At 41.5% G+C, this 21,152-nt stretch overlaps 2 protein-coding genes across 2 annotated transcripts in view; both read left to right on the forward strand.

The window, feature by feature from the left end:
* The window catches only part of LOC126170162 (hemicentin-1-like), a gene marked incomplete at its 3' end in the record, with an annotated part of 232,868 nt that extends 231,412 nt beyond the window's left edge, over nt 1–1,456 (forward strand). Inside the window, exon 9 of the mRNA XM_049920703.1 lies at nt 1,197–1,456. Within this exon, the coding sequence (XP_049776660.1) occupies nt 1,197–1,456 (260 nt within the window). The remainder of the gene's footprint in view (nt 1–1,196) is intronic.
* A 25-nt stretch (nt 1,457–1,481) lies between these two features.
* On the forward strand, nt 1,482–19,529 carry LOC126170317 (uncharacterized). Its single transcript, XM_049920716.1, has 3 exons — nt 1,482–1,523; nt 16,488–16,781; nt 19,363–19,529. The coding sequence occupies exons 2-3, from the start codon at nt 16,490–16,492 to the stop codon at nt 19,527–19,529; spliced, it is 459 nt and encodes a 152-aa protein (XP_049776673.1). The 5' UTR covers nt 1,482–1,523; nt 16,488–16,489.
* Nucleotides 19,530–21,152: the final 1,623 nt, after the last annotated feature.

A 21,152-nucleotide genomic window follows, 5' to 3' on the forward strand; every position in this document is an offset into this window, starting at 1 on the left:
TTGAAAGCGAGTGACAGCCTCCCTTCAAATAATATCAGATGCGTTAGCGTAATAAAATTTAGGCAAAGAGGCACCTAACTTATAATAAATTGTATCACTGAAAATAGTCACTTTATGATAAAATAAATCTTGTGATTTGATGCTAGTTAATTTTGATAGTATTTTTAAATAGGTTCTTTTGCTTCGGCTTCGTCATATTTCCTGAGAAAATAAAAAGTTTAAATGTGCCGCGTAATGGCCGCCAACTTTCTCAGTCAAAGATGATCGCTGCCACCTCCGCAGCAGCTGCAAAAAAAAAAAAAAAAAAAAAAAAGAAAATAAAATAAAATAAAGAAAATAAAAAAAATAAAAAAAGCTCCACAAACTTTTGCTTTATAACAAATATGGCGTGGGTTCTTAAAATGATTAACTTCTTCTATTTTCGTAACTCTTTTACATGTCAATTATGTTCTAGTAATTAAACTAGAGCAAGACAAAAGCTATCGCAATACAATCGTACGTTCTGCACTCAAACAATAGCTAAGATATAAGAAAACATCAGAAGACGACTAAGTTCGTTGTCTTTCAGTCCTTTTATAATACAATAAATATTATGTTATTTAGTTTACACATATGGTCTTATGTTCACGGAGAATAACGTCTTTTTCCTATTATCAGAATCGATAAATTGTCTGTAAAGTTATTTCATCACTTTGTCTGTATCACAATTAGGCATTAAACTTCACTCAATATTACGCATGTATAGTTATTTTGTCGTTATTCATACTGTTCATGTCAAATATATGGAAAGGGACACTATTGGGGGGGGGGGGGGAGGGCACTGAGTGCCTAACCGCACTATAACCCTGGGTTCGGTGTGGGGCGGCGGTGGGGTGAGTAGACTGCTGTAGCCTGTTGTGGGGTTGTGTACTACTGAGGGCTACGACGTGGACGAAGATCCTTCGTCGTTTCGTGGTCACCACTTCAATACATACATACATAAAGATAAGATTCGCATCAAGGCCGAAAGGCTGATTGTCGTTGTGCAAGATGACAGTTAACCATTCGTCTGTCTTCACTGCAATCCCGCTATTGTTGCCGTGAAGCATCACATTAGCGAGCTATGATGGTATGAGGAGCGTTTCAGATTGGCGTATCTGAAGCCTGTACTGGCTCTGGAGGTGGAGACTGCTTTCACGAAGGTGCACGGTGTGCAGGGCGGCCGGACGCGCCACACAGCTGCGAGGTGAGCGGCCGCGGCGCGACCACGCTGCGCGTGACGTGCGCGCGCGGCAGCGACGGCGGGCTGCCGCAGCAGTTCACGCTGGAGCTGGCGGACGCGGAGCGCCGGCTGGTGGCGAACGTGACCAGCCGCGGCCGGCCCGACTTCCTGCTGGAGGGCCTGCAGCCGGGCGCGCGCTACACGGCGCTCGTCTACAGCAGCAACGGCAAGGGCCGCAGCCAGGGCAGCGCCGCCGTCGAGGCCGCCACGCGCGCCGCGCCGCCGCAGCCGCCGCCGCAGCGCCAGCCCTCGCACCACGCAGGTAGGCGGCAACGCCTCGCCTCCAGAAATCTTAACCGTACACAGAGACATCCAGATGCGCCCTGAGCGAGCTGAAATAAATGCAACAGGGGTCAAACGTACAACGTGGCCATACTGAGATATTTACAAGGTAGTAGTATACCTATGCCGATCCTGGACCACAGTTCGACTTTCCACCAATTGTTGGTGCTACTGCTGAGGCGCTGCACTCACTGGTCATGGTGTCAAACTTGAAATCGAAAATGGCGGTTAGCGGCACCTTAAAAAATCAATTCTGGTGATGGAGGAAAAGATAGAACTCCGAAATGGTGCCATTGGGACATTCAAAACTGTAAGACCGTGGGAAATGTTAAGAAATCTTAAAAAATTTAAAATATTTAAAAAGGTCAAGATATCTAATATATCAGATCTATCACAGTGATACTAAATAGGTACTGTCCCTGTATCTCTTGTCCTATTCTTGCCTTATTCTTACCCTTTCCCCCTCCTCTTCCTCCCCTTTATAGCCCTCCAATCCCCATTGATAGAAAACCAATTATTCAAAAACAGTCTTAATCGCATTTCTTATATCGCCAACCGGTTTCAACCTGACGTAGGGGTCATCTTCTGGGCGTTTACACCATTGGTCAACTGCTCCCATTATGTAGAAAGGAGTGACACCAACAGCAGTCGACCAATGGTGTAAACGCTCAGAAGATGACCCCTACGTCGGGTTGAAACCGGTTAGCGGTATTATAACAATAATAAATGCGATTAAGACTGGTTCTGAATTATTGATTAATCATACTAATAGCTGCTTCATCTCCACAACCATGTTGTCTAAAAGAACCATTGTAAGAGCACAGCATTCTAGCTGCAACTAAACAATACCAACAAGAGTTTTATGCCCACTCTCTGAAGATCTGCTCACTTTCTTTATATTTTAATATTTTGAAAAAAATATTTAATGTTTTTAATGATTCAGTATATCAGATTCAATAATTGTTTTGAATTTTTCAGTAAAAGGTAACGCAAAAACTCGTGTTTTAGTAGTGAATGACTACTCACAACAAATGTCATTTTCGTATTTTGAAGTTCAGGATCCAGCTCACACATGCATGTATCACTGAGGACTAAGTTGTAGATAAACTCAACGACTGTCAACAAATTCCGTAAATTTTTAATTTTTTTGTGGTAGTGTGTGTGCACTCTGCATACACATTATAGGAAATGCATTGATATGTCGAAGATAGTACTAAAGGACATTTTCCAGATCTGGACACTACTTATACATCAATACCTACTTCATAAGGATGCTGTTAATATATTTCTCAATTTTATTTTATTTATTTATTTATTTATATATTTTTTGTCGTTAGCACAAACTACCCACCCTTGGTGGTACACATTATGGAAAGTGTGTTGCCATTGCTAGGATTAAAACAGCATATCTATGCATATTATTACAGTAACCGTTAAAACGATACAGCCAGTCACAATCTACTTCCCAGAGCAGCCATCCTGTCTATCCTCAAAAGTGTCAGAACAACCTCAATTTCTTTGGCTGTGTTCGAATATGTGTATCCAAAATATCATGTACGGTGTTTAATGAGTAGTATTTCTAATTCTAAAATACATCAGCAACACACACACACACACACACACACACACACACACACACACACACACACACACAAACACACGCATTGTATTTGTGTATCCATGTACATACACTACAAGTCACCACACTGTGCATGGAGGGGGGTACTTTGTACTACCACTACTTATTCACTTTTCTTTTCCAATCATACATGGAGCGAGGCAAAATATAGGCCATCGTACAAGACTTAATATCGCATACTTCATCTTTGCCACTTTACATGGGGTATACATTTAAAGGAGCAGTATCTTTCCTCTGTCAGCAGAAAATGCCAATTCTCTAAATTTTCGCAACACCGTTTCGTGAGAAAAATGTTTTCTTACCTCCATGGATTTTCATCTGTGTTCACAAAGAATCTCCACAATACTAGTATGTTGATCGAATCTTCTGGTAAAGACTAAAGGAGCAAGTCTCTGAACTCCTGGGTTCTTTCACATTCTTCCTTTAATACAACCTGGTGAGGATCCTCAACACTCGCAAGATACCTAAGAGTGGGTCACATTAATGTTCTATATGCAGTCTCCCTTACAGATAGGCTTCCCTTTGGTACAATTATCCCAACAACCCAAAGACGATCATTAGCTTTCTCTATTACTGACTTCAACTTTATTACTGACTTCAACTTCCATTTCGTATCAGTTTGCAAGTTTATGCCTAGACATTTGATTTCTGTGGCTATTTCTAGCAGCATACTTATAATATTATATTCTAACATTACAGGATTCAGGATTATTTTTCATACTAATCTCTTTCAGCTCAAAATTTTTGTGCTTTGAGGCCAAGGTGCCATTCATCACACCAAATAGAAAATCTGTCCAGATTATCTTGTATCCTGCAATCACCCAACGAAGACAGTTTTCCACACAACTAACCCATCCTCAGCAAACAGTCACGTAATACTGTTCACACTTCCTGTGTGATCGTTCTTATATGGAGAGAACAAGGACAGTCCCATCAGACTCTCCTGGGATGTTTCTGACAGTTTCCATATCTCTAATCAACATTAACCGCCAAGGACAATATACTGGCGTATGTTAAATGTAGATTTCGAGCCATTCACATAGCTGGAAACATATTCAGAATTTTTATACCTTCATTGCACATCATCCATGGTTTTCAGCCTATCACGTGAGAAAAGGGTGCACTGTGTTTCACATGAATGATGTTTCTTAATCCATGCTGTATTTCCACATCAGTGAGATTTATTTCATACGAGCTTAGAATATCGGTGGTTTCTCTGGATGGGTTGCTACTCATTATTTATTAGTAAAAGACCAGATCCATCAATTGTAAGAGCAAATCACCTAGGCAGATCACAGTACTTTGATCTCAAAATGCACTTTATCGCATTTGGTCGTAAGACAAGGAATGGAAATAACTCAGCTTCAAGCTGACATATACTTAATAATTTTAACTAGAAAATAGTCAATATTATGTAGAAATCATAACAGACAATCATACTATTAACGGACAACGATTTGCCCAAGGTTTGTCAAAACGGAATGCAAATGATCAATACAAAGCTCATCTAAATCAATTAGTTTAACTGTAGTGCAACTAGTGCACTTAACTTTGCAACGTAAGTGACATATTTGCTAGGAGACAAGAATTTGTTTAAAATAAATCTACAGCACAAAACTCTGGAAGAAGGATTTGAATGACATGTACATCTTTTAGCTTAACACACATCGAAGTCTTCACATAACCTTAGCGCAAATGTCACACTATAGCACACGGAGTAGGAATCTGATATCATTATCAATATCACACGTGGAACCATCTGATAAACAGTCTCAGTGCTATCAGCTCAATAAATATTTCACTGTACAGAAATGATCTCAATAAAATATAACAGGATTTAGCAGCATAGACAAATGACAAGTGAAGCTAAGCACTAACTTCAAACCACAGGGGCAAACAAGAAAAGAAAATTCACACTTGAAAACATGCGACTCCTTTTTACGAAACCCCAAGTGCTGAGATACAAAATTTAACAAGAACGTAAGGTGAGTTGTGGCATGCAACACTAATGTAACAAAGTGTACTACACAAACACTGACTTCAAAGACGCCAAAAAAACACAATGTCTTATGAATCACAGTGGATTACCAAACAACCTCTTTCACACATACACGCTCGACCTCTTGTAACTCCAGCTAAGAAGCATGCTAATTTGATACCATCACCGTAGCATCAAATGCACTTTGGATGTGACAGACATAACATATACCTGCTCCCCTTACCCCACACACAGCAGCGAGAATGTGGTAAGCTGTCAGTTTACACCCACTGCTGGTGAGTCTACAGCGTCCATGTATGACTCTTATTTGGTACACGCCACTGATATGTTGACAGGCAGACAGTCTGAATTCAAGCCACTACTGCCACAACAGCCATACAGGCGCCATATTGCATGCATGCCTCCGAGAAGTGGAAGGAATTCCAACAGTTTGCACTCCACGGGCACGGTGCAGGGCAGCTTTCATCACTCATGATTGTATCCACAATTCCAATACACAAGCCGTCTGCTACCAAAGGCACCTTGTTCCCTTCGTCGTACATACATAGACTGACTGCAGACTATGTGTAACAGCAATAGCAGCAAACACCCAGCCCATCCACGCCAGCCACAGAGAACGAGCTTCACAGTGCACTCGTGACAAGACTCTCACATATCAATACCCAGTAATATCTTGGCGCAGCTCAAGTACGATCAACAATTTTGCAGCATACCGATGTTAAGGATATGTGCCTATAACTTTGCGAGTCCATTCCTTTACTCTTATTATGTTCAAGACTCACCGGCACTTTTCTCTGGTCGGTTTGTACTAGTTGTGAGATTCACGACAAATGCAAACTACTGAAGGGCCCATTGCCAGAGATTACTCTCCGTCAAACAGAACTGGAATTCAATCCAGACCTGGCAGCTTTGTTGTTTCCAACTCTTTTCAGTTAATTTTTCATGTCAGGGATGTCTGTTTCAATCTATTTCTTGCGAGAGTCTTTGCAACTACCAAACGATGTCTATATGATCTTCTTGCGTGGATTATTTTTAAATTGGAAATGTAGTACTTCAGGTAGAGATATTGTGTAATAAGGTTTTGTAGATTGTGTTTATGATGAAACCTCACTGCACACACCTGAATTAATTTAACCATTAATTAACTCACAGGAACACACACAAATAGTAATGACAGAAATGTATTCTATTAATTTAACCATAGTATTAATTTACAGAAGCACATAGAAATTAAAATGACAGGAATGTTATTCGATATGTGGAAGAATAATGAGATGAGCTATATTATACTTAGTATAGCTGTACTAAATTACACGTCTGCAGATTTTATTAGACGACATGGCTTGTCTGAATTTTATTATCATCAATTATATTTCGTAACAGGAAGTAGATTCCCAATGTTGTGTCGAAAGGATGAATTGACTAGTTGTTGTGAAAAGCTTACCACTTCTTTCTACTTTAACCAGTGAGTCCTCAGGAGAGAATGATCCCTGCTTTTATGCCCTGAAACATTAACCCTTTAAAATCTGATCTGTACGTGAATAAATGAAGTATGGGTATTATAATTTTACATTTCATAGTGGCAAAAACTTTCGCAAAGCGCAGCACAATAATCGAAGAGTTAATACTGACAGAACTGAATCTGTAATCCTTGAAAAAGGCTTCATGCTGCTACCAGATACAGACGAGTAAGAATTGCGTCTTGTAGATACATAAATTGGCTTCTGTGTGCCAATGATTTGTGAGTTTGTCTCCACTAACTTTGGAAGACCCAGTTCGCCGAAATTCTCCACACTTCCATTTACTTTTGGCTCCACAGTTCAACGAAGGCACCGTGGTCCTTCCTGAGCTCACGAAATATCCGCAGATGTCAACGTCTTTTGCTCTGTGTATCTAGCAGCACCTAATAATTTGAGTAACTTAAGCTAGTGTGGTAGAACAAACCATCCCTATGCCTCCAGCGCGCTGGCTCATGTCTAGAAGTTCAACAGTATCATAAACTAATCTGTAAAACAGGAAACATTATTTAACAAATCTTTCATTTCTGCTTAGGGCACCTTATTACATCACAATTTTAAATGCAATGGAGGTGAATTTAACGCGTTCATGAACATTTTCCCTGAATGAGTTAGATATAAATGTATGGAACACATGGAAGATTAACATGAACACGTAACACAAGGAATTAAAAGTGAATTAGTAAAAATCCCAAATTATGCTCACACGTTGTATAATGTTCATCATTTGGTAAAAGATAAATATGTCGTTTGCAAATCCAGTTCAACAGACTATATACTTTTACATTACTATCCCGTTACAGCGGACTGAAGGAAATCACTGCCTATTAACATTAGCACAAGGAATATTATTCTACGAGTGAAAGAGTAAAGATAAGTTACTCGAAAAATGATGCTATAAAATTAGACATCAGTTGCATGTCTTTCTACAAGCGGAACGTGCAAACCAAACTTTTCGTTTCCCACAATCTAATTGTTAGCAGTATTGTATATTATGTAAAGAAACTTAATGCTCTGTCATGTGGAAAACTACATAAAAGCCTGTAAATACACAGTAAGCGAGCCAGCCAACAGCCATCGCAGCACAATCCAGAATGAAGTTGGTTATGTATCTCCTATTGACTATCACACCGCAAAGCATTTGTACCATGAGGTAGAATTCGCACGTCGACATCACAACAACAGAAGGATGGCGAGGGTCACTATTAGCACTCCACATTGTCCCGCGAACGAATTATGCCGTCAAGCTTCCCTCTAGGTTGAGCGCTGTCGAAGCTGATACCACTTGGTAGGGCGTTGCTTACAGTTTCAACACAGGGTCTCCTATAGAGCATAAGGATAATTAACTACAGATATTTGAGGCACACAAATCCCTATCGACGCGCTCATGAATATGCGGCATGAGATGTGTCTAACAGCAGACAAGTCTCACAGTTTTTACTTGACTGTGAGAATTAACTTGTATTTCCAGGGGGACAGTGTGTCCAAAGTAAAAAACTTCATCTTTGTCTATTTGGGAGGGGTTTTAAATTGTCATCCAGATCATTGATAGTAAGTCTGTTGATGACTAGCAGTTCATAAATACCAGTCCTGCCCTTGGCAACAACAACTCGGGAGTAACGTTCTGTGCAACATCCACGATTGTAATCGGCCTCTTCCAGTTCGAGTTCCGTTGCTCATGCGTATTTAGGTTCAGCGTCCCTAATCGAGTTACAGTCCCCACATTAGTGATCTTTCAGAAAGTCTCAGATACTTCTCAATTTTTAAATAGTAATACAATGTAAATATATTTGTGTTTCATTAGTTAAAATACAGTTTTTAATATCCCTCTCTTTCCTCACAAGTTTCCATTGTTTACTGAATTTTATGCATTGTGCTACTTTCCATTATTATTGGCTTTTGTGCATTTGTGCTCCACACATTTGTGCCTGGAGCGAGACATCTGATATTGCCCGCTCGAGCACTCTATAATTTTTTCCTGTCACTGTAACTAAATTGAAATATTTCTCCTACATTTGTTGATAATGTAATATCTTGAACATTGATGCTACAGCAGCATTATGAGTACTGATGGATTCTTGTACGTGAACTAACTGAAGAAGGTTGGGCATATTAGTGACAAGCTGAGACATCCGATTTCACTCAGGGAGTCGATATGAAACTGTGCTGTAGATGGAATAAAAGGCTAATCTTTGAAGTATAGGAGTTAAATTTTTTTATTGAGAACATATTATGACTATTTTCAACACTTGTTTATGAACTAGGTATTTCGTTTTCTTATCTGGGGTATATTTGTACACATTTTTCGAATTTCCTATTCCATACATTTGACCCTGAGAGAAGCAGTAGTCTCCACCTTGAATAAATATACTCGTACTAGCAGATATTTATGGTCTTTGTTGTTTAGTAGTAGTAATGATTCCTTGCTGTTACAAATTTTTCGTTCGATGGGAAAAATTTAATCGATTTCATCTCAGTGTTGATCGAAGGGACACCGAAAGAACTCTTTTGGATTCAGGCGTAGTACCCCTTTATATTTTCAAGAAATTTTCATTTCCATGATGTTATTTATCATTCAGACATGGAAGAAGTAAATTGAAACTTAATTGAAATACACATGATTTTCTTCGATATGTCACCATTCAAATATCATATAAATATATTAATGAGACTCATGATAAAAAATACTGATTAAAAAGTGGATAACAGCGGGATTCGAACCGCCACCGCGTCCCTCATGCGCTTACGCTAACAACATTTTTTGCTTATTCTTTTAATTATCAAAATGACTTGGTACTATCTTGACACTTTAGTTCACTGTAGTCAAATCATCATGTAATAAAGTCTGCAAAAATTAATTATCATAACAGAATAACAAATAAAAGAAAAGAAACGAGAAACGTAGCCGACAAATCACTACCTAGCTCACAACATACGTTTCACTAATTATTTTTATATAGTTTTTAGTAATTTTTAATTTTCAAATTTTTTTATTTTGTGTTTTTTTATATATTTTTGTAGTTCTTAAGGAAATCTAAAACTAGAAGGAAATCGAAACAAGAGAACATTTGCAACACGAAAACTAAGAAAAATCCCAAGTTGAGTGCAAGTAGTGTATACGCTCACGTGTATCTACACTTCATCGAACAGGGAAACCAGGCTTAGACAAGCCGAAGCAGATCAGATGGGGACATACGTAGGAAACAAAACCAATTATCATCAGAATAAATTAAATCAACCAACACCTTACCGACGGGAAAAAGATTCAACACGTTGACGAAGAGATCGCGTTATCGAGGCATTCGCAAGCATGTCCGTTAGGCCGTGATCCGGTGCTGCCAACGAAGTGTCCTAGAAACCATAAAACGGTAAGGGTTTTCTAGCATGGAATGAAAGAAGAATCTGGGAGCAGTATGATGTCCGTAGTGTAGGCAATCTCAGAAGATCTAGTAAAGAAAGCCAACTGTGTCCTGAACCAAGAACAGTGTGCCATATTACCTCCACAAGTAAAGCGATGTCGTATCGTATCGGGAGACGTACAACGACTACATAAATCCGTGTCACTAAGCCCAATAGGGGAAGGTCGCTCGTTCGTTGGATTCAAGTTATTTACTACCTTATACCACGAGGACGCCACGCACATCGGCAAAATCGGAAGACTGATATTGAACCAAGCTGTCGTCCAGGTTGTTTGCGGCGAGTCTCTTTCAACGAGGTTCGGGCGAGGGACTGCTTCCCCACGAGTCTGTAGGAGTTTCACGGTGAGGACTGGTCTCCATAAGATGTCAGCCCCTAAATAGCTCACCGCAAGATAGAAGTCACGAATGTGTTTTAACTTATAATTTATGCGACCAACATCAATAGGAGGTTCAAGACGAGCACGACGGACACGGAGAAATAAATGAGACTTGAATGTGTGAGTTTTTTGAGTCAGCCGGCCGGTGCGGCCGAGCGGTTCTAGGCGTTTCAGTCTGGAACCGCGCGACCGCTACGGTCGCAGTCTCGAATCCTGCCTCTGGCATGGATGTGTGTGATGTCCTCAGGTTAGTTAGCTTTAAGTAGTTCTAAGTTATAGGGGACTGATGACCTCAGACGTTAAGTCCCATAGTGTTCAGAGCCATTTAAACCATTTTTTCTTGAGCCATCGTCAAAATACTACGACGCACATATAGCATCTGCGACTTCGTAGATCAGTCAGGTCCAGCCCCCCAAAGGAGAGAGGCTTAGTGATCACCTCACACCGTAAGCGAATGATGTCTTTTCCATAAGAAACGACCAAACAGTTATTGTAGTTTCTTCGCCATCATCGAGGGAAGCGGATAAACTTGGGCCACGTAATAAGCTTTCCATAAGACATATGTATCAAGTAATCGGGCTTCCTGGAGCAGAGTAAGAGAACGCCTTTTATGCTCTAGTATCACTCCCTGAATTTTTTCCGTAACAGACTTCCAGTTGAGAGCCCCCATTTTTAGTGGACAACGATCGATGATGATACCGATAGATGTACGCCGATCCACCGCCATAGCCCATGGAACAACCGCTTAATCAAATCCTCGCAAGGGAAGTAGCTTGCATTTACCTTCATTAAGTTTTGCTGCAGAACTCCGACAGAAATCATAGATGACAGCCTTCAGTCGAGTCTCAGTAGGATTGCGAGGTAGAACCATCACGTCATCCGCGTATGCACGAACAGCTATAGTCCCTCCTGAAAGCGACCAACCTCTCAGCTGGGATGCTAGTATCCGAAGTAGGGGCTCCAGAGACAACACAAAGTCATTGACAGCGGTCTTCCTTGCTGCATTCCCCTACGGATATTTATTGGTCGCGTCAGTTGGCCATTAGCAAACAGCGAAGCCGAAATACCCGTAAACGGATTTGAGTGCCCTCGCCGTGTGTCAACAGTGAAACCAACTGCCTCCAGAATCCGAAGCAAAAGGTCGTCATTAACACGAGTTAGAAAAGCAAGGCCACAAGGGACTGTCGTTACAGCAGCAACCGAAACCATGTCACGACATTCGACTATAGGGGTAAGAATGGTACGACCGGGTACACATCTTTCATGTTTTGCAACAGTCGTATCCATTAGAGCCGACATCCTACTACTAACTGCCCTCGCCACAGTTCTATAACCAAAGTTTAACAAAGTAAGTGGGCGAAAGTGATATGGAGCAGATGGTCCAATGCGTTTCAGGATTTAAAGCAATTATTCCCACTTTGAACGAGGTTGGCACTATTCTATTCTGCAACACTTCAGAAGTTAGGTAAAGGTAGCACCCAACAACGGCCAAAAACGCACGTAAAATTGCTTTGGAAGTCCATCCAGACCCGAGGACTTTTGAGAAGGCGATCCCACAATAATTTTGTAAACTTCCTCTGGCTGAAAGGCAGCTAAGAGCGTATCATTGAGGTGTAGTTGTCGTATCCAAGATTCTGACAAGTGGGTCGTAAAAGGTTTCACTGGTCTCATCGATATCGTAGACGTGTACATAGTGCTAGTGTATGATACGCACTTGATGTGTCGAGAGATGAATACAAGAGCGTCGGAAACGGATCTGAGGCCGAAGCAAATGATGCAAGGAAATCAGTTCTTCCATCACCAATTAATGCGGGTTCGATCGGATTTTCAAGCCTTCCATTTGTATTCTCTTCAAGGTTAACATTTTTGCCTTTACACGCTTAACATCCACAATTCGCAGAGAGGCGTGATCCGAAGCAGCATAAAGTTCACGCGGGGTGGAATTGTAAAATTCTTAAGTTCTCCGAAAGTCTCGCGATTTGTCAGCACAGAAACGTATCAAAGTTTGGCGGAGCCTCGATTTGCTAGCTGTGTCCACCAGTCAAGAGTGGAAGAGTATTTCCCAGTGGACCGTAGAGTGCGCTCCCACAGGACTCGCATCACTTCATCGAGAGAGGGGTCAGCTAGGAGAGCGACGTTTAGTATCCACGGAGGGCGAAACAACGCCTGATTGCCGGTCAAGATTGAGAGTTGTGACCACAGCACAGTGATCCGTAAAGGAAGCTGGGATAACTCCAACATTAAGAATACTATTGCTTAGGCAGTCTGATAAGTAAAATCTATCTAACATGCCTTTACTGTCTATTTGTGTTCGTCAACTTGCAGTGGCGTCGGCCGCTCCGCTATGACTACCATGGTTTCCACATGTATTTCACAAAAAGGTACTGTGAGCTTAAATTTCGATAAAACAACGCAACACGTGCAGCCCGGGTCTCTAGAAGTCAACGATTGGCTTGTCGATACAATTAATGTGAACTCTGATCAGGTCCATACTGCATATTTTACTACGGACGAGTACGTGTTTTACGTGAAATTTATGGATCCCCTTAAGGTTGAAAGATTACTGCCGCGACATGGTGCTCAAATTCCGTTCAAACATCGTAATAATTCCGTTAGTATCGTGTCACTCGCAGGTGCTGAAATCGAATATTCCAATGTTCGAGTGTCCAACCTCCCGCCGGAAGTTGATAACTTCGTGAAGGGCATATTGACTCCTTATGGTAAGGTGAAAAACGTCCGCTGTGAACGCTGGTCAACTCAACACGGATTACAGTATAATAGTGGAATTCGTTCCGTGGAAATGCATGTCAAACACAATATTCCATCACATTTACAAGTGTGTGGTTACCGCGTCCATGTCATGTATACTCGTCAAGAGGGAACTTGCTTCCTATGTAATGAAAGTGGACACGTTCGGTATAATTGCCGGCGAAGGGTTTTTGTATTAAAGCCGTCATTAGAGCAGCGTCGCAAATTGACAGTTGCTGATCTTGTTCCTTCTTCTCCCGTCGTCGTCCCTACTTCTGCTTCGGATTGCAGTGAACAAACAGTCAGTTCTGTTAAGCGTGCCAATGAACATCCGCCTTTACCTCCGCGACAGGTTCAGAATCCCTTTGGCCCCGGGATAGAACTTAAAATGGCGACAAACAAGCGACGTCGCACTCAGGATGGTGATGGTGAGGATTTGACTGTACCTTCTGTGCCAACGTCCTCCACATCGATTGTGTTCCCTGCTTCTCTCGATGCTACGATACCTACCATCCGTAGTAGGGCGAGTGGCGATGAAATTATCTCCAACAACCCTCCTGCTCGCGTAGTGGCTCTTTGCCTACGTGTTAAGAGAGAGCGGAGACCCCGTTCGTTTTTGTGTCCTCCGTTTCACTGTGAGAGGATGCAATGTCATCCTGTTCATTCGTCCTAAGCCGCCGACGGTTTCCTGCATTTGCCGCCTACAGCAACTTCAGACAAAAAATTAGCGACCGTGTATCACCTGTTGTCATGGTAGTTTCACAGCATGCTTCCGCCTAAGTGACCGGAACTGCACTACATGAGCCTAGTTCTGGAGGGAAGGACGCTGTGCCTATGACCCCTCCCATTCCTCAAATCTGCAGAGGCCGCCATCCCACGTAGCCGACACAAACAACGTATGCAACCTGACCGTGCGATGGCACGTAAGAAATCTAAGAAAAAAGGTTGCGATGATGGGGGTTCTGGTTCCCTGATGTCTGACTAGTGATTCTTCAATGGACCTTGACTCTCAGCTGCCTACCTAATTCTACTCGGAGGTTCCGTACACCCCAGTCCTGCTGTGATCAATGACCTAAGCCTACACGTTTCTTTCCTTAAACGTTAATCGTGTGGAATCAGAATTTCAATTGGCTTCGCTGCGTCCGTTCATTTATGATTAATGTGCGGACATAGTTTTCTTAGAGGTGGTGTTATTTAGTAATTTTTCCTTACCTGGTTTTCGTATGATCTTTAATGTAATACTCGAATATTCTTTCGCGAAGGCGTTCCTATTGCTGCGGTGGAAATGTTGGATTCTAGCAGGGGAATAGGTTGTCAACTTTTACCTCGGTTCTTTTATATGCCCCTTCTGGCACTGCTCGCGCAATAGATCATTCGTGCTTTTATAAAGAGCATATTATTTATGTGTTGCGTAAAAGTCCTCCGGGTATTCTGCTGGGTGGTGATTTTAGCTATGTACTGCATCCTGCGGATCAACCTCCAAATTTTAATTTCTGTTGCGAATTATATGAACTGGTCCGTTCCTTATGCCTAAAAGACGTCTGGATATGTAAATACCCGACTTTAGTTAAATTTACCCACTTTACTGCGACTCTAGTAGCACTTCAATGTTTCTTTTTTATTCACTCACTGCCCTAATTTTTCGGCTCCACTCTTCGTCACTGAAAAGAAACTGACGTTAGATCAGATGATGTCAAAAAGGCTTAGAATGCACCACAATGTTCCAGGACATTCCACATCATTTGACATTGTTGTGGAATGTTCGAGAATGATCTAGCGTCGTCCTGTATGTTCCCGAACATTCTGGAATTTTTCTGATTGTTCCAGACTGTACTTGAACACTCCAGTACATCCCGGACCGCTGTGGAACATTCCTAAATACTGTGGAATGCTTACGAATACTCTACAATGTTCCGGATTATTGTCAGTGCGTGGAATGTTGTATAAATTTCTAGAGGGCGAAATTTCCCAGGCCTTATATATTCCAAAGCACGCCTTCAGGTAAAAATGGGAATCTTCTGCATGGATGGTGGATAAAGGGCTACCACAACATGTTACTCCTTTGTACGTACCGGGACTGGTTTCTGAGTTTAGGCGGCACGCACACTGAACACTTCCTTTTATAATATGTGTTAGGAGATAAACAGTTCAATCACCTTAATGTGACACCAGTGCCGTACGTGAGGATTCTTTGTTAAGGATCCACCTTAGTTTATATCCGGGAAGTTAGGTGGCCAGTACCGAAACTCAGCCGAACACATACTTTTGTACTGTGACCGTAGTCGCAAGAAAGAAGACCGGTGGACGCACCCGAAGACACAAACTACCACTTAGAAGTCTGACCTTGTGGGCCCATCTCAACGACTATGCAGACAGAATATTTAGAACGCTGCATAAAGAGTGCTTGCAACAACGAGAGTAGAGAACACAGGCAACAAAGGACTCCACAGACAATGCTAGCGAGGCAGTTGGCAGTGGGTAGGAGCTCAGGCAACAGCGGCAAAAACGGAGAGCGATAAATATATAATTATGACTATACGTATAGACACCAATGTGTCACGAAAACAAGTATGCATAATATATTAATATTGTATTGTAAGAAAATTGAGGATTTAGACAGCAGCATACGCTGCATGTAAAGTAACCTAACATATGTAACATCACGCCATCTGAAGGCGAGAGGCTCAAACTAGTGTTGAGCCACTCGGCCTCGGATGTCTAGTGTAGTGGATTGGGCGGAGAGTGCCAAGTAGCCAGAAGCTCTATATCTTCCGGACACCATCTGTGATGGCGTTCTCTGAATCTAAACTCTTTTCATAGCATTTCTATCTTCTTAATAAATAGATTATTAGTTTTAAATATTTCTGTTTCCTAATTAATTTTAAGCATACAGGTATTAAAGCTGCAATGTCGTTAAACTTCGTTAAAATAAGAAGAAATGAAATGCGCTTCATGCTTCTGTATGTACATTTCAATACTGTGAAAACATGTCGTGTCATGATAACTAGTCAGCAGGTCATTTGTAAAGGCCAGCAAATAAAATAAAAAAAAATAAAAATCTTCATCTATTAGGTTAATTGACTAGTGTGGTGACAAGGAGGGCATCTGAAGCAGCAGTTAAAATGTGACATAAAATTTGTAAAAGCATGAACACAATGGGCCCCAAACGACTGTACAACCAGAGAAAAACGGTGAGGCCACTTACGTCTTCTCTCCGAAGCCTTAGGACGGCTGTTGGTGTACAGATATGGAGCCAACACCGATGGCGCCGCTGGCAGACCGCGGAGCCGTCGGTGAATCCCTAGGCAGCGGAGTGTCGGGCCGCACAGTGCTGGTGCTATCGCTGGTGGGCGTCGGCGCGGGCCTGCTGTTGGCAGGCCTGGCGCTGGCGGCTATCCTAATCGGTGTGCGCAGGAGGCGGCTGCGCAGGGCGGGCGGGGGCCGCGCAGGGGCCGACGGTGCTTCCCCGCGCGACAAGGCGCCGCCCTCTTCGCTGCCGTCCTCCGACGACAATCCGGATGTCGTCCCGCAGAAGGAAGGTGAGTTGCAGCCCGCACTGGTGGCCGACTGCACGCTGTAGCTCCGGTTTGCCCTTGTTGATCCGCCGCATTATTGGAACGTATCGCAACATTACGTCTATACACGCAGCTACTTCTGCATCTTTATTTTAATCATAATTCTTCTGACTGGTGTGATGCAGCCCTTCACGAGTGCCTATATTGTGCCAACCTTTTCATCTCAGACTAACAACTCCAAACTCCGTCCTCAATTATTTGCTGACTGTGTTCCAATCTCTGTTTTCTTTTGCAGATTTTGCTCCCTCTACTACCGCAGAAGTTATCCCCCGACGTATTAACTAATGTTTCATCGTCCTGTTCATTCCTGTTTTGCGTTATTAGTATACCTAATTTTCAACATTCTCCTGTAGCATTACGTTTCGAATGCTTTGAGTGTCTTCTGTTTCAGTTTTCCCAATTCCATGTTTCACTGCCATGGAACGACTGTGCTCCACACATACATTCTGAGAAATTTATTCCTCAAATTGAGCGCTATGTTAGATGCTACAGGATTTCTCTTCGTCTGGTATTTTGCAAACCAGCTAACAGTTTATGGTGGAGGGTACTCCTGGAACCACACAAATTCCCACCCTCTCTGCCTCCACCCCTTAATCCTTTGTCGGTTACATAGAGCCTGGGATGAACGATTGTCGGTAACACTAATTCCATAATTTTCGACGTCGTAAGCACTCCACTATATCATTCTGAAATGAGTACATTCCTCAATTCCTTTTCAAATGTGCACTCTGGTAATTCTAATATTTCATCCCTCTTCACCAACTGTAGTCGTGTATAATGAAATAATAAGCAATCAGCTGCATCAAAGAAATTTAATTTTCTTACTAGTTTCTGGCAGTTAGCGCTTTCCTCGGAAGGCTGTACAGGAAAATACACCATCAGTAGGTAGAAGTCAGATAAGTATTAAAATCAGAGACGAAAAGTTTTAAAAATGTAAAAAACTTGAAGATACAGAATGATATATACTTACGCCTATTGCATTATTTGCAAGTGTCAATAATTAAGTGCATACAGCAAAACGCAACTATCCTACAAATATGCAAGAGAGATAAGTAATATAATACTAAATCCATTAATACAATAAGAGATCTTACGTACCTACATGTAATTCACAGTCTCTACATGAAACTAGTACACTGAGACCAACTTCAAGATATCCATGCTATTGGGTGACTGTCTCATGTTTTGGCGTGATGTCTGCACTTGTATCACTTCTGTGTACGAGTTTTATGTGGATACCGTGAACTACGTGTAGGCATCTAAGAGCTCTTATTGCTCCTATGTTTATTTTAGGACGACAGCATTTTGATGTAGGCATTTAATTATTCACACAAAAAATGCGATAGGTATAAGTATATATGTACCAATTCTTATCTTCAGATTTTTAAAATTTTTTAAACTTTTCGTCGCTAATTGTAATTTTCTTATCTGACTTCTACTTATGTGTGGTGTATTTTTCTGTACAGCCTTTCGAAGAAAGACAGTTAAGTGCCCGAAACTGACAAAGAATTTATTATTTGATTATATTCTGGCAATTTCAACAGTTAATTTCTATGTGATGCAGAATATCCTTTTGTAGTTACTTAACATTCAGAATAATTCCAATGACGCTGAGGAGAGTATTAGCTAAATGTAGTGTCTGGGTTGTAGTTTTATACAGCAGTGAATTCTGGACAGATAAAACGAAAGAAGAAAGATATTTATTTAAAGCTTTCATATTTGGCGTAGGAGGAGAATTCTCCTGATCAAGTGATGACACAGACCGAAGAATGAGTAAGTGTGTAGAAAATAGGAAAGGAAACAAGATTATTGGAAATAGTGGCAAAGAAGAAAATAACTTGGCTAGGACATAGCGCAGGAATTGTCTGTAGCAAAGAATTAGAGCGGAGAAAGTGGAAGGAGCGATAGCAAGAGGTAGATACAGAGTTGGAATGATATATGACATTAGAAGAGGAAGAACATACAGACAGGTGAAGGAGGAACCTCATAACAGGACACAACGGAGAGACGCAAACTGAAAACTGTCATAGGACAGATACACTAAGAAAGAGGTGTCTGCCCCTGGAATTTCTTGATCGTCTCCGTAAGAGCCTACATAATTTTAAACATACTCTTTTCCGCTTTGCTTCCACAAATGTAAATTCTCAGAAATTTCTTCCTTAGCTGAGGACAGTGTTTTGTACTAGTAGATTTCGGCTGTCCAGGAATGTCTCCTTTGCCTTTGGTACCTGCTGTTTATGTCGGAATGATCTGTATTATTTTGTTTTAGAAGTAGCAGAATTCGTTCATTTTGCGGTTCCCAACTTGGAAGGTTATTCTTTTTGTCATTTCTGCTACTCCTCGTTACTTCTCCTTTCTTCGATTCAGTCTCAATCCATAGACTACAGCGTGAACATTAGACTGCTAGTTCCATTCTGTCAGCTCCTGTAACATACTGTGGCATAAACCTGTCCCAAAAACTTGTTGTAACCTAAGATTTGGAACACTGTAGACAGTGTGGGCCTTTCTGATGTTGCATGCTCCGTTTGTCGTCCGTGTGTTGCAGAGGCTGTGCTGCCGGTGGCGGACCTGAAGGCGCTGCAGCAGTACGGGCTGCTGCTGCAGGAGGCGCGCCGTCCGGCTACGCTGGTGGACAGCGCGGCACAGACCACCGTCATCTACGGCGCCTCCTCCACATTCCCCATGACGGTCAGGCTCGCTCTCAGCTCATAGGCTTCACAGTACTCACACACAAACAAACGAACACACACACACACACACACACACACACACACACACACACACACACACACAGTGTGTGCTTGCCTCCGAATGGATACAGAAGAGGAGGCTATATCTTAGCACATTTCGTTTCTAAGTTCATCTGCCCATTGCAAAATTGGTTGGAAAGCCTATTTCTGAATATGTAATGGCAGGTTTACGGAACTGGTAAAATTAGTAATGCCAATATTAATTCTGGTTGTAATTAGGGTTATCCACATCAGACATTCCTTTCATTATGATCAACGCCTGATGTTCAGTACAAAGACTTGGTGTCAAATAAACACGTATTATAAGCAAAAATTGGAAGTATACCCTGCCATTGAATGCTGAAGATTAGATGGTAGGTACTGGGATATGAAGAAGCTTGCACAGGATAGAGTAGCATGGAGAGCTTCATCAAACCAGTCTTTGGACTGAAGACCACAACAACAACAATCCTACCATTTTTATAAAATATGGTCAAATTGATGTTCGTCGGGACAAGGTAATGTACGCAAAAGTAGACAAAGAGTGCGTCAGAATAACGGGAATATCTTGAGCAAATTGCATTGATGAATTTTAGTTTAGTGTCTCGGTTTTTTTTATTTAGTTTTGTATTTAGTCCTCTGACTGGTTTCATGCGGCCCGCCACGAATTTCTCTGCTGTGCCAAACTCTTCCTCTGACAGTAACACTTGCAACCTACATTCTCAATTATCTGCTTCGTGTATTCCTATCTCCGACTTTCTTTACAGCTTTTGCCCTGTACAGCTCCCTTTAGTACCATGGAAGACAGTTCCTGATATCTTAACACATGTCCTATGGGCCTGCCCCTTATCCTTGACAGTGTTTTCCACATATTCCTTTCCTATCAGATTCCGTGCAGAACCTCCTCATTCCTTACTTTATGAGTCCATTTAATTTTCAAAATTCGTCTGCAGCACGACATTTTCGATTCTGTTTTGTTCCCGCTTTCCTACAGTCCATGTTTCACTATCTTACAATTCTGAGCTCCAAACGTAAATTATCAGCTATTTCTCCCTTAAATTAAGGTCTATGTTTGATACTAGTAGAACTCTCTGGCCCAGGAATTCCCTCTTTGCCATTGCTAGTCTGCTTTTAATGTCCTCCTTGCTCCGTCCGTCATTGCTTATTTTGCTGCCTAGGTAACAGTATTCCTTAACTTCATATGCTTTGTGACCATCAATCCTGATGTTCTCATTTCTGTTACTTCTTGTTACTTTCGTCTTTCTTCGATTTACTTTCAATCCATATTCTGTACTCATTAGACTGTTCATCCATCCAGCAGACCATTTAATTCTTCATCACTTTAACTCAGGGTATCAATTTCATCAGCGAATCTTATCATTCATATCCATTCACCTATCCATTCACCTTGAAGTTTAATTCCACTCCTGAACCTTTCTTTTATTTGCATCATTGCTTCTGCGATGTCTAGATTGAACAGTATAGACGGAAGACTACATTCCTGTCTTACACCCTTTTTAATCTAAGCATTTTGTTCTTGGTCGTCCACTCTTATTATTACCTCTTGGTTCTTGTACATATTGTATATTACACATCTCTAACTAAA

This window comes from Schistocerca cancellata, chromosome 1 (genome assembly GCF_023864275.1).
Source record: "Schistocerca cancellata isolate TAMUIC-IGC-003103 chromosome 1, iqSchCanc2.1, whole genome shotgun sequence".
NCBI classification, from domain to species: Eukaryota; Metazoa; Arthropoda; class Insecta; order Orthoptera; family Acrididae; genus Schistocerca; species Schistocerca cancellata.

Coding starts and splice junctions, on each gene's coding strand:
- LOC126170317 (XM_049920716.1), top strand. CDS start 16,490: ATGGAGCCAACACCGATGGCGCCGCTGGCAGACCGCGGAGCCGTCGGT. Junction 16,782..19,362: donor TGTCGTCCCGCAGAAGGAAG/GTGAGTTGCAGC, acceptor CGTGTGTTGCAG/AGGCTGTGCTGCCGGTGGCG.